The sequence below is a fragment of the Callospermophilus lateralis genome, chromosome 13 (genome assembly GCF_048772815.1).
Source record: "Callospermophilus lateralis isolate mCalLat2 chromosome 13, mCalLat2.hap1, whole genome shotgun sequence".
In the NCBI taxonomy this organism is placed as follows: Eukaryota; Metazoa; Chordata; class Mammalia; order Rodentia; family Sciuridae; genus Callospermophilus; species Callospermophilus lateralis.
The window spans coordinates 77,921,729-77,934,782 of NC_135317.1; the positions used below are offsets into that span (position 1 = coordinate 77,921,729).

The window sequence follows — 13,054 nt, forward strand, 5'->3', positions numbered from 1 at the left end:
GGTGTGGGTGTGGGGGTGTGGGTGTGTGTAGGGGGCGGGTGGCGGGAGTTAATGATTCACCAGAGGCCTCTTTACAATTACCAAGGGTCAACTCTGTGAGCATGCAGAGCTCAGCCCTTTGGGCTCTCTCCTAGCCAGTGACCAGAAGGCCCCCAGGTGGACTGCAGCATGATCTCCATCACCGAGTGGCAGAGTGAGTGCAGCCATCAGGGGGAGGGGGCCGGCTGGAATGGGGGTCTTGGCTAGGGTGGGCTGGAGAAGGGCCCCTCCAGGCCTGGCTCTGTCTGAGGAACTCACCAAATGTGACCTCTGGAGCCGGCGGCTGGGAGCCGCTGTGTTGGCACCCTGGGACCGCAGGTTCAAGGCAGGCGTGGCCCTCCTGTGCCTCGCGGGAGATGGGGGGCTGCTCAGGACCCACAAACCCTCAGGTCTCCCATGGGCCTTGTCAGAAAGTGAACCACCCACACCATTGTGTGGTCCCTCCCAAACACCCCTTCCTTGCCTTTGGGGGAGGGGGCAGGGAGATGGCCCAGGAGAGGGACCAGGGAGTCCGCAGAGAGGGCGGGGCGGGGTGGGGGGCAGGCTGTGGCCCAGTGGGTGTTGTGGGTGAGTTACTTAGAGCCTCCTCAGCCTCGCTTTCACCGAGAAGCCATGAGGACACTCACTGAGTGCATCCGTCTCTGCTGTGTGCCACGGTGCTGGACGGAGAGCAGAGAACTGAGAATGAGACAGGCCTCTAGAGGGGGAAGGCAGTATGTAGAGGGCACTGGGTCTCCAGACAAATCCAGAACAGGGTAAGGAGGCTGGGGCGGTTTGAAGTAGGAAGAGTTGCTATATTATAGAGCGGTCCAGGGAAGGCTGTGATGAGAAGGGAGCCTTCATCCAGAGCCTTGTAGGAAGTGAGGGAGAAACCATCAGCTACCTGGAAGGAAAATGTTCCAAGAGGAAGGGACAGCCAGTGCCAAGGCCCTGGGGCATGGTCGTACTTGATGTGTTTGAAGACCAACAAGGAGGTTGGTACGGTTGGAGCAAAAGAATACAGGGGAGAGTTGAGGTCAGGGAGGTCACTTAGAGGCCAGACCAGGAGGACTTGCAGACCAGGGTAAGGATCTTGCTTCTGTCTACATAGGATGGGAAAGCGTTGGAGGGGTGGTATAGAGAAGTGACCTGATCCATTTATATTTCTAAAAGATGGCTCTGGGTGCCGGGCCGAGAATAGACTGCAGAGGTGAGAGAAGGTGGTGGGAGAAGGTGGAGGGCCCCGGGGAGTTGGCAATGAAGTGGTAGAAAGTGGTCCACGCTGGATCTGTTTTGAGAAATTTGCTGGTGGACTGATGTGGGGTGAAGGGTCAGGAATGCCTCTGGGCTTTGTAACCTGGGCAGTTGGCAGGACTGAGCGGGAGAGAGAGCTGGAGGTGGGCTGGAGGTGCATGAGTTTCTTTGTGCTGTTAGGCATCCAGATGAGATGTCTAGTGGGCAGCTGGGTGTGTGAGCCCGGAGCTTGAGAGGGAGAAATCTGGGAATTGCACCATCTAGACAGATTCTGTTTAAAATCATAACAGTCAGTCCATGAGCTCACCGAGAGCATAATTTCCCAGCCTCCCCACTACTGACCCTTGGAGACAGGAGCCTTTGTTGTGGGGCTGTCTCATGCTCTGTGAGATTTTAGCAGTACCCTGGGCCTCTACCCTCCACTGCCATTAGCAAACCCTCCCTGCCCCTGGCAGCAATCAGAATGGCCCCAAACACTGCCAGACGCTCTCCAGAGAACAAAATTGCCTCCCCGTGTATTTCTACCTTACCCAGTTGAGAATCAACAACCTACAGAATAAACATACAGAGAGGAGCGCAGAGCCCACCCAGGGGCAGGGTGCCAATGTCCTAGTAAGCCAATTAGTTTATGAGTAAATGCGCCCTTACCAAATGCCACAAGTCCTAAGAAGAATGTATGAGCCCTATGAGAAGGAGGAGTGGGGGCAACAGATTCAGGTCAAGGAACAAAGTGGACCAGGTTTCTCTGAGGAAATGACATGAGTTGAGACAGGAAGGGTGAGGAGGGTTGTTCTGGGCAAGGAAACCACATGTACAAAGGCCCTGAGGCAGAAGCTCATGCAGGAAACAATGAAGAGCAGGGGGAAGGTGGAGGAGCAGGGCCTGCAGGCCACAGTATGGATGAACCGTGTCTTCATTCTAAGCTGTGCCTTAATGTGATTGGGTGGTATGTTCCAGCATCCTTGAGCATGGTATGGAGAAGGACCAGGAGACTAAACAAGGGTTACTGCAAGAGTCCAGGAAAGAGATGAGGGAGGCTGGGAGTTAAGTGGTGGAGAGAAGAGGGCAGCTTCCAGGATATGTACTGGAGGACACAGCTAAGAAACTTAACTGTGGCCAGGCGCAGAGGCACAGCCTGCAATCCCAGCAGCTCAGGAGGCTGAGGCAGGAGGATCGCAAGTTCAAAGCCAGTCTCAGCAAAAAGCGAGGCCCTTAGCAACTCAGTGAGACCTGTCTCTAAATAAGATACATAATAGGGCTGGGGATGGGGCTCAGTGGTGGAGTGCCCTGCGTTCAATCCCTGGTACCCAAAACACAAAAATAAAAAACCCAAACACCCCCAAAACTTAGCTGGGCTTGAGCAGGGAAGGGTGGTGTGCAAGGCAAGAGTGGCTCTGGGGCTCTGCCTCTAGGGCTGGCTGGGAGGAGAGACCCTTTTACACTTTTGTGAAAACCCAAGAGAGGTGCAAGCTGAAGGAGGGAAGATGAATCGCTCAGTGTGAGACCGCGGGGTTCAGAATGCCTGAGAGAAAGCCATGTCCATGTGCCTGACCGGCAGTAGAATGTGTCCGGGGCTTGGGCTAGACAGATGTGTCGTCAGCACACAGGTGGTGTCTAAAGACACAGGAAGCTGTGTGGAGACAGAACGGGAAGAGAAGGGAGCTCCGGCCCAAGCCCTGGGCAAGTCAGAGCCCAAGAGGGAGGGAGAAGAGGGAACCGCAGAGGAGACAAAGAAGGGTTAGATGTCAGGAGGAAAATCACAAACGTGGCGTCAGGGAAGCCAAGAGAAAGGACGTTTCAACCCATGAGTGGCCACCCCCTTGCTGCCAAGGACGGACCCGTCCATTGGATTTGGTGACATGGGGTCATTCATGGCCAAAGCAAGAGCAACCTGCGGAAGGGGACTGGACCACGTTAGTCAAGGACAATTTTCAGAGCCAGACACCTGGATTCGAAGGCGGGTTCTGCCAGCTGCTGGCTGTGCACCCCTGGGCAAGAGGGGTAGCCTCTCAGTGTTTAGTTTTGTTTGTGAATCGGGACTCACAGCAGCACCTACCTCATAGGTGGCTGCGGAAATAAATAAGTGTCCAAAGTGCTTAGACTGAGCGGGCGCAGAGGAAGCATTGCTGTCAATCACTTCTGTTAACTGTGAGAATGAATGAAGCCTTTCCCCTTTGCTTCCAGAACAATTCAATCTTAAAACCCTCAGTGGAACACAAAGAGAGGGTCCCCAGAGTTGGGGTGTCCAAGCCCCAGTGAGAAGAGGCAAGGCATGGTGGGGAGGGCATCCTGCAAGGTGGGTGAGGGTGCAGAGGCCGGCAGACACTGCCTTACGATTAAGGACCCACCTTCAGTAGTGGGTCAGGTTGGAAGCAGGTGTCACCTAGGAGGAACACAGCTTCACATCGAGGCTGTTTCTGCCAGAACCTAGTCACCAGGAAGAATCCGATGAACCTATATGTATATATGGCTCCAAAATAGTTTGCCTGCGTCTTCAAAAGGGGGAGCTCACATCAAGGAAAAACTGAGAAACTGTTCCCAACATGAGACTAAAGGGAGATGACAACCAAATGCCCCATGTGATGGGAACACTCATTTCCTGGAAGTAATATTCTTGGGACCACTTGAGTGGGGTCTGAGGACTTGTTCATTTCCCAGTTTCCCGGCGGTACCTTGGCTATCCAGGAGAATGAAGGGAAACTTCACCAAAGCATTCGGGAACAGACGAGATCCAGGTGGCAACTACTCTCCAATGTGTTAGGAAAATAATGTTTTTTTATAATGCACATGCAACTTTTCTGTGCATTTTTTGATTATTAAAAAGAGGAAAAGAGAAAAGGTAAAGGGCTCCTGGCTGAGGCTTGGACCAGAGGGACCCATGGACCCTCCGCAGGAGATATTACTTTCCTGGGAGCGATCGCTGCTTTCTGGAGGAAGACAGACATTGAACCCGGCTTCTGCTAATGCAAGCTACGAAGTGGGGTTCTGGCTGCAGGCTGCAGGCTCTCCTTGGCAGTCGGTGGGGAGCTGGGGAGCAGGGGTCTAATCAACAGGTAGACTAAAGCTGGCCAGCCTCCCAAGTGTGGGGAGGCGGCCCAGAAAACAGCTTAGCCTCTGCACTTTCTGCTCCCTCTATGACTACCCTGGTCCCTCCAGAAGGGGGCGGGCTTCCCCCTCTGTTGGACCGTGGGACTGTAGATGGCTGCTCCTGTCTCTCCAGGGAGCATCTGTGTGCCATGCCTGCCCCACCCACTGCTCTCTCTGCCATAGTTGCTGCCCTGAGAGAAACTTCAGGAGCACCCCCCAGCTGAAATCGCCAAGCTACTCCAGAGGCAAGAGTTGGGAGGAAGGTCTCAAGCTTGACCTTTTCTTCACTGAGTTTTGGGCTCACTGAACACTGAACACTGGAAACTGTAGTATGGCCTTCAAAGGGGACTGGCCCCATGAAGGAAAATTCTGGAATTGCACCAGTGCTTGAAGAATAGTGTGGAACAAGTTGGGAGAGTGATAAGTAAGCAAGCCACTGTTGCAAAAGAGGAAAGTATAATATAGAGAAGACGACATAGAATGTGGATTTTTTTTTTTTTGAACAACTGATAAACAATTTATTATTAAGGTAGCTGACTTAGACCTTTGTCATGGGGACTTCAACCTCCACATCTGGCCTGGTACCCAGGGGAATAATCTGCTCATCAGTCTCACTGTGTGAGTCAGGGAGCCGCTTGCGGAGTCCCATCTGCATTCTCGTGGGGATGCATCCTGGATTCTCGTGAGTCTTAGAACCTCCACCACCAGGAGTCTTTCTCAGAGTGGCTCTCAGAATCTGGGTAGGAATCTGAGATGGTCACATCAGTGCACATCTTCACCAGGGGTTTCTCTTGTGACTGGCTAGAGTAATTGTAATTGAGTGAATCTGCCACCTTTGATTTCCACAGGTGTCTTTCCAGTGTGTTTAAAAGCCGTGGTTGGGCTGGGCATGATGGTGCAGGCCTGTAATCCCAGGGACTGGGGAGGCCGAGTCAGGAGGATCACAATCCAAAGCCAGCCTCAGTGACTTAGTGAAGCCCTGAGCAAATCAGGAAGACTCTGTCTCCAATCAAAAGGACTGGGGATGCGGCTCAGTGGTTACGCACCCCTGGGTTCAATCCTCAGTGCCCAAAACAAAACCAAACAAAAAAATTGGCAACAGATTATAAAAGATTAACTCAAGAAAGATGATTGTGTTGTTTTCTTTCCGTTGTAACTATGATTTAGCCAGTAAATCTAGTCTTATTTTGTTTTTGCAGTCCTGTCTCTAAACAACCAGAATAATAATTCTCACTTAACAGCTGTATGTAAAATGGTAATGCTGCCAGTTTCATAGAGGTGGTGGGGACCAACTCTAAGCTGTTAGTTAACAAGTCCAGGGACATGTTCTACAGGGGTATCAAGACCATTCAATGGGGGAAGGAACAGTCTTCAACAAATGCTTCTGGGAAAACTGGATATCCACATACAAAAGAACAAAGTTGGGCCCTTATCTTACACCATATGCAAAAATTAATTCAAAATGGATCAAAGACCTAAACCTGAGAGCCACAGCTATAAAATTCTTAGAAGAAAGCATAGGGAAAGCTTTGTGACACAGGCTTTGGCAATGATTTCTTGGATGTGACATCAAAAGCACAGACAACAAAAGAAAAAAAAAAAGATCAATCCAACTACATTGAAACGAGAACTTCTGTGAATCAAAGATACAATCAACAGAGTGAAAAGGCAACTTAAAGAAAGAGAGAAAATATTTGTATATGGTATGCATGACGGGGGGTCAATATCCAGAGTATATAAAGAACTCCTGTAAAACCCAACCAGAACAACCTGATTAAAAAACAAGCAAAGGTCCTGAATACACACTTCTCCAAGGAAGATATACAAATGGCCAATGAGTCCATGCAAAGATGCTCCACACGGCCAAATAGGAGGAAAGTGCAAATCAAAGCCACAATGTGAGGTCACCTCATATCCATTAGCATGACTGCTACCAATAAAAAACTAAAACTAAACAAAAAAAAGAAAAACAAAACAGGAAATGAAGTATTGGTGAGGATGTGGAAAAACTGGAACCCTTGTGCACTCTGATGGGAATGTAAAATGGGCAGCCACTTTTGGAAAACAGCATGGAAGTTTTTAAAAAAATGATCCAGCAATTCTACTTGTGGGTAATACTGCTGAGTCTTAAAACAGGGTCTTGAAGAGTTATTTTTTATGCCTGTATTTGTAGCAGCATGATTCACGAAGGTTAAAAGGTGAAAATAACCCAGATGTTCATCAACAGATGAATGGATCAATAAAATGTGGTATTTTTACACAGAGAATATTATTCAGCCTTAAAAAGAAAGGAAATTCTGACACATGGCAGAACAGGAAGGAGGCTTGAGAATATTATAATAAATGCAATAAGCCAGTCCCAAGAGGACAAATGTTGAATGAGTCCACCTCGCTGAGGTTGCTAGGGCAGTCAAATTCATAGAGATACCAGCAGCTCGGGAGACTGAGGAAGGAGGATCATGAGTTCAAAGCCAGCCTCAGCAACTTAGCAAGACCCTGTCTCTAAAGAAAATAGAAAAAAAAAAAAAGAAAGAAAAAGAAAAAGCAAGGGGAGGGGGCTGAGGATGTGGCTCAGTGGTTAAGTCTCCCTGGGTTCAATCCCTGGTACCAAAAAAAAAAAAAAAGAGAGAGAGAGAGAGAGATATTCATAGAGACCAAGTAGAACTGTAGTTGGAAGTGAGGGAGAACAGGGAGTTGGTAGATTTAATGAGTACAGAGATTCAGTTTTGCAAGATAAAGAGTCCCGGAGGTGGATGGTGGCGATGGGGTACTCAATACCACAGAACTGTGCACCAAAAAATGGTTAAGATGGTAGATTTTACATTACATGTGTTTCCCACAATTTAGAATTTAAACTTTTTATTTAATTTTAAAAATGAAACAACACAGCGAATGCTCACTTGTTGATTATCATAGTGGCAAAGATGAGCACAAGTTTGTGTGATGGAGAGAGTTTAAGGCAAAAGGAACCCCAGATCCTGTGACTGGCACATCTCTTCTGGAAGGGAATTGATCTAAAATCTGTGTCAACGTCCAGATCGACCAAACAGGGTGCCTGCTCTCTGGCTCTGAGCAAACTCCTGAGCTTTAGAGGCTGCCCCGAGGCACACTGCCAACATGTGGGCGTGATGGGTGGGAGACCCTGCTGGCCAGAGCTGCTCCACTCCACTAGACTGAAATCCAAGGTGGGCTCGCCCGGTGCTACTGCGGCAGCCGGAGGAGAAGCAAAGCAGGGGCTTGAACATAGGTTCCCAGGTAGGAAAATCAGCACATTCCTGGCTGATGACTTCCGTTTTCCCAGCTGGGTGAGAGGCCAACACTTGAGAGCAGGGTCTGGGGTGTTTTGAGGAGAAAGGAGACTATGTGTTGTTGGGAGAGATGGTGTCAGCCTCTTGAGAAACCCAGTTGGACGGTTTTGAGGCTCTGGGGCTGGTGGTCATGAGTTTACTGTGGCACACTTCTGCCCCCTAGGGGTGGCTCCAGGTCTTGGCTGCTTGAGCACAGAAACAGTAGGCACCTGATCCTGAAAATGATCTGCTTATGTTAGCACCGGAGGACAGGAGGAAGCTGAAACTTCAAAGCAGTGCAGGTGGCACGGGCTTCCTCATGACCATGGTGTGAGGAAGTGACTGGCACAGTTTCCATGAAACACAGTTCATGCCCATCTTCCTTCCCCTGCCCATCCTTCCCTCCCCAGACCCCACTGAAGCTGAGATTCCTGGGTGGAAATGGAGCCGCCCCTAGCAGGCACCTGTTCCGTGGTGATGGGAAAGTGTCAGGGTCTTACCTGATCCCCAAAGTCCAATCCTCCACCACCTGCTTGCCCATTGCAGAGATTGGCGTGGGCATCACCGGCTTCGGCATCTTCTTCATCCTCTTTGGAATACTCCTGTACTTTGATTCGGTGCTCCTGGCTTTTGGAAACGTGAGTCCCCCGGTCCTCTGTACCTCTCCTTCCCCAACCCCCTGAGGTCTCTGTCATCAGGAGGGTCAACCCTAAGTTCATTCATGTCACGCCCCATACAGGGTACAGATATCATCCAACTGGGACAGATGAGGGTCTCTGGGGATGGATAGCAGGGCTTGCCAGGCCCAGAGAAACTGAGGACCTGGATTCTTATGCCAAGCTCTGGGTGAGGTCTTAGGGGTTCTACAGTGAACCCCAGCATCTAGGAATAGGGATTATAATGTGTACCTTCGTGGCTGGGGAGGACAGCCATGGCAGAGAAGCCACACGAAGATGAACATATTTACTGTGAAACAAGAGGCTTGCAGAAAGAGGAAGAGGAAGGGACTTGGGAGAGGAAATGGGTGTGGGGGTGGATGAACAGCAAGAGAAAAGGTGGTGAAAGCGGAGGGAAGGCACAGAATATACTAGAAGAAAGCCAGAGGGTTAAATCTGATGGGGCCCTCAGCACCCACAAGGGACCTTTAGACAGTGTCTGGACCTGGCATATATTTTGTAGACACTGGACTCCAGAAGGTTCCAGGTAACTTTGGGTAGGATTCCCTAACCTATTTAGGACTGAGTCTTCAAAGCTCTGTAAAGAGGATCCCACTAAGCATCCCATCTTCCCTGGGAGGCACAATGAGAATTGAAGTCACCTATGAGGAGGTATTTGGCACCCAAGGATGTGGCTGGGAACTGGAGATCTCCAGGGTCCTCCTTGTCCATCCCCTGCTTCTCTGGGCAGTTCTGTTCCTAACTGGCTGGAGTACTCCAGGGTCTGGGATTCTGCCACATTGCTGCCACACGGTCCGGCCCTGCCTGAGTGGCTCCGCGTCCCAGCCCCCAATCCTCCTGGGCCATGTGCTTGTCCTCAGGCTCCTCCCTCTTCCTGCCCCACAGCTGCTGTTCCTGAGCGGCCTCTCCTTCATCATCGGGCTGAGGAGGACGTTTTCCTTCTTCTTCCAGCGGCACAAGCTCAAGGGGACCAGCTTCTTCCTGGGGGGTGTGGTCATTGTGCTCCTGCGCTGGCCCCTGCTGGGCATGTTCCTGGAATCCTATGGCTTCTTTAGCCTCTTCAAGTGAGTGCAGATCCTCGTCACCCTCTGCAAGCTGAGGCCCAATGCACAGTGGCTGTCAGAAGTCAAATCTCATATCTCCTCCCCTAGCCAGACTCACTGCCCTGGGAAGGGTCACGTGTATTGTAGATCCCAGGTCGGGCCTGGGACACCAAGGGTAAAGGTGGCACTGTGCAGGGGGATGTGGAGGCCCAAGGCAGTGACAGTGGGAGCAGGGCCTTCAATGACTCAGTGTCCAGGTGCCAGCAAACCTGGAGCAGGTGCCCCACACCCGATCCAAGGAGGAGGGAAAGGCATCAGGCCAGAGTAATAATAAGGAGAGTAACAAACATAAACAGCGCTTTGTACGCAGTTCTAACCCCACGTAACAGACGGGAACAGGTTCAGAGAGGCGAAGGAGTTGCCCAAGTGTAAGCAGAAGGGCCAAGATTTGAACTCGAGGAGTCTGGCCCCAGGGACCTCGTTGTTAACACTTTGCTATCTCAAAAAAGGGGGTGCCGAATGAACCAAGCCTGCCCCCAGGGCCCAGGGGCCTGCTTTCCTGGGAGCCAGAGCTGGAGCCTTCCTAGTGGGTAGACCTCAGCCTGACTACCTCCACGCTCCCCTCCTGGGCCATTACTGACTGCCCCTCCCCGCCACTTCTAGGGGCTTTTTCCCCATGGCGTTTGGCTTTCTGGGCACCACCTTCGACATCCCCTTCCTGAGTGCGGTAAGTGGATTGCCCCTGGGGCTTGGCACACCACGCTGGTGGGGTTGGTCAAACCATGGCCCCAGGTGCAGCGGATTCGTCCCCATCAGACCCCACCTCCGGTTCTCCAGTCTCCAGTCCTCTTCCCCTCCCTCCCGCTCCCTCTCCATTTGACAAAAGTGAAGGAGGTGACAGCTATCAGCCACTCCCCACTTAAGCAGAAGAAATGCAGGCTCAGACAGTCTAGCTTAGCCAGAAAGTGCCTGGCACTTCTGCGGAGCTGATTAGGTCAGGGCCCAGACATGGAGAAGCTGTGTGACAGCCAGTGAGAGCAGGTGGCGGATCCCGTCCCGGTCCCCAGCCCCTGCACCACCGCCCCTATCTCTCATGAACCCCTGAGAGGTCCAGGGAAGCCCCACGGCCAGCACCCTGAACACATCCCCCGCAGCCCTTCTCCCGCTCTGTGCGTGACACTGCTCCCGGCCCCCAAGGCCAGCTCTGTAATAGGCTGCGTATGGAGTCTGCTGCCCACTCTTTGTCTGGAGTAATGATTCTTGGCTCCCACAGCTGTTCCGGAGGCTTCAAGGGACCAGCTCAATGGTCTGAACCCCAGAGATGAGCTCTTTGCAATTGGATCGCTCATTGGGGGGGCTGGAAGGGAGACGGGGGCTGCCTCTCAGGCCCCCACCCAGCACTGACTCACTCCCTGTCATACGGGGCCTCTTCACATCCACAAGGAAGGACGGGACCGAGTGACTGACCTCAGTCCCCAAGCAGACTCAAGAAGCTGCCAGACTCTTGGGAGCAGAGGTCTCGGCCCCACGGAGACTGGACTGGGGCTGGCATCCCAGCCTCACCCTGTATTTAAAAGTGAAGATTAAATCCTCTAGCTCTGAGTGAGTCTGAGCTTCAGAGTGCGTGTGTCCAGCCCTGTCAGTCCATCGTGGGTTCTTGGGGGCTGGCAGGGGTTGGGGATCGGGGCTGAAACCACACACACACCCCATTCCTTGTGGGGCGGTTTCGGCTTCAGTGGGTCAGGTCTGCTCCGCTCACTCTAATTTCCATCCTGGTGTTTAATAATCCTCATGAGTCAAATAGCATGTTTATAAGTTCCTGCCAGCAGTAAGCCTTCGACAAGCCATGGGTACTAATCCTGGGTACTGTCAGAAAGTGCTTCTCCACCGTGACCTGACTGTTCTGCACAGCACACCTACCAGGTAAAGCTTGTGCCGGGACAGCTTCCTGTCTGAGGGCAGAGACACGCACACCAGCCCCTGCCTTCAGAGGGCCCAGTCTGACAAAGGAACAGTCCCTGTCCTCGGAGGCCCTTTGTCCAAGGTAAAGAGAGTTCTTGCAGCCTCCGGAAAAAGAAAAGGGTCCCTTGGAAAGTATGAATTTTTATCTATTAAGGGTCCTCACAGTATGTAAGTGTCATAAGCAATTACAAAAATGTCGCGACGGTGGGTGCCACCGGAGGAGAGGCAGGGTCTCTGTGGGTGTGGTGCAGTCTGAAAGTCTCTTCTCTGCCTCCCCTACCATTTCCCAGGTTCGCCCACCATCTAGGCCACCATTTTATTGGCCTTTCTTACAGCCAGCTGCTGGCTTCACTGCCTCCCCGGTCAGACCGGGCTGAGCACTGGGCACAGTAATTGAGGGGAGGAAGGTAAGAAGAAAAAAGAACCCCACTCTCCAGGTGCAGAGAGTAGCCTCTGGTGGGGCCCAAGCTGACCTGGCTTCCTGAGACCTGGCAGCATGTGGGCAGCGGGCAGCTCCTGGGTCAGGCTGCGCCCTCCCCTCCTCCTCCTCCTCCTGCGCTGTATTCACTTCAGACTGGGTGTGTCTGTGGCTCTCGTGGGAGCGGGAACAAGACATTTCACATGCACACACACACACTCCTCCAACAGTCCTCTCCTCATTGTTTGGGACAGAATGGGTCCCCAGCTGAGGGGGCCAGGGCAGGAAGAGGTGGAGGACAAGAAGAACTAGTGAGAATTAGAGTCCAACCTTGGAGGGCTTCTGTGGGGGCGGAAGAGGCTGACTCCAGGCCTGAGAGCCCAGGGGGAGGCCGCCAGCAGGGAGCTGAGCTCTCTGAAGAGGGTCTGGGGAGGGGGTGAGGGAGGCAGAGGTGGGCTGATGTCTGAAGACGTCACCTGGGCTTTATAAAAGGGGACCGACTGAGGAGCTGGTGAGAGGCAGCTAAGGAGCCCAGCTCCCCTCCCGCCAGTGCTCGCCCACCCAGGCAGCCTCCTCTCGTCTCCTCTCCTCTCCTCAGAGACCCTGTGGATCTTGCCTGGGCCAGGAAGAGCCAAGGTAGGTGCCCTGTGCATCCCACTGGGGGAGGCTCTGGAGCGGGCAGGGGGTTAGTTCCCAGACGGTAGGACAGGGGCTGGTGTGTGTGCCTCTGCCCTCAGACAGGTAGGCGAAAAGATGGGGAACACTGATCTTTCCCGATGGCCAACTTGGCCAGACTATTCTGAAATGCCTGGGTGAATACATTGACTTGTATTTTGTTCCTGAAGCCAGGACCCTGGGGATCCCAAGAGTTCTTTCTTGTTGCACATGAGATATAATGAAGAAACTACCTGTGGCTGGGATTTGAGGTTGCAGAAGCTTCTAGAGGGAGCTGGGGGAACCCTTTAGGGCTCATGGGCTCAATGGGGCTCCTCAGAGCAGTTCCCCCCAATACAAACTGGTATATATGTATGTGTGAGGTGTTCGTGATATGTGGGTTTGTGAATGTGGTATGGGACGTGTGTGCATGGTGTGTGGGGAGCATATGTGATGTGTGTGGTACGTGTGTGTATGTGATGAATAGCATACACATACCGTGGTGTGGGGGAGAGTGGAATATGCATAGGTGTGCATATGTAGGGTAGTGCTGTGTGTATGTTGGTGTGGTGTGCGTGTGTCTGTGAGTGTTGGTGCGGGCAGAGCTCCTCCATGGTGCACATGGTAAATGCTGTCCACAATGAATGGGGCACT

General features: G+C 52.2%; 1 protein-coding gene across 1 annotated transcript; it reads left to right on the forward strand.

Moving 5' to 3' along the window:
• Window positions 1-168: 168 nt before the first annotated feature.
• Golt1a (golgi transport 1A) lies at window positions 169-10,678 on the forward strand. The gene is made up of 5 exons (XM_076832169.1): window positions 169-193; window positions 8,193-8,284; window positions 9,209-9,387; window positions 10,030-10,093; window positions 10,640-10,678. Exons 1-5 carry the CDS (start codon window positions 169-171, stop codon window positions 10,676-10,678), a joined length of 399 nt encoding a protein of 132 aa, XP_076688284.1.
• The last annotated feature ends 2,376 nt before the right edge of the window (window positions 10,679-13,054 follow it).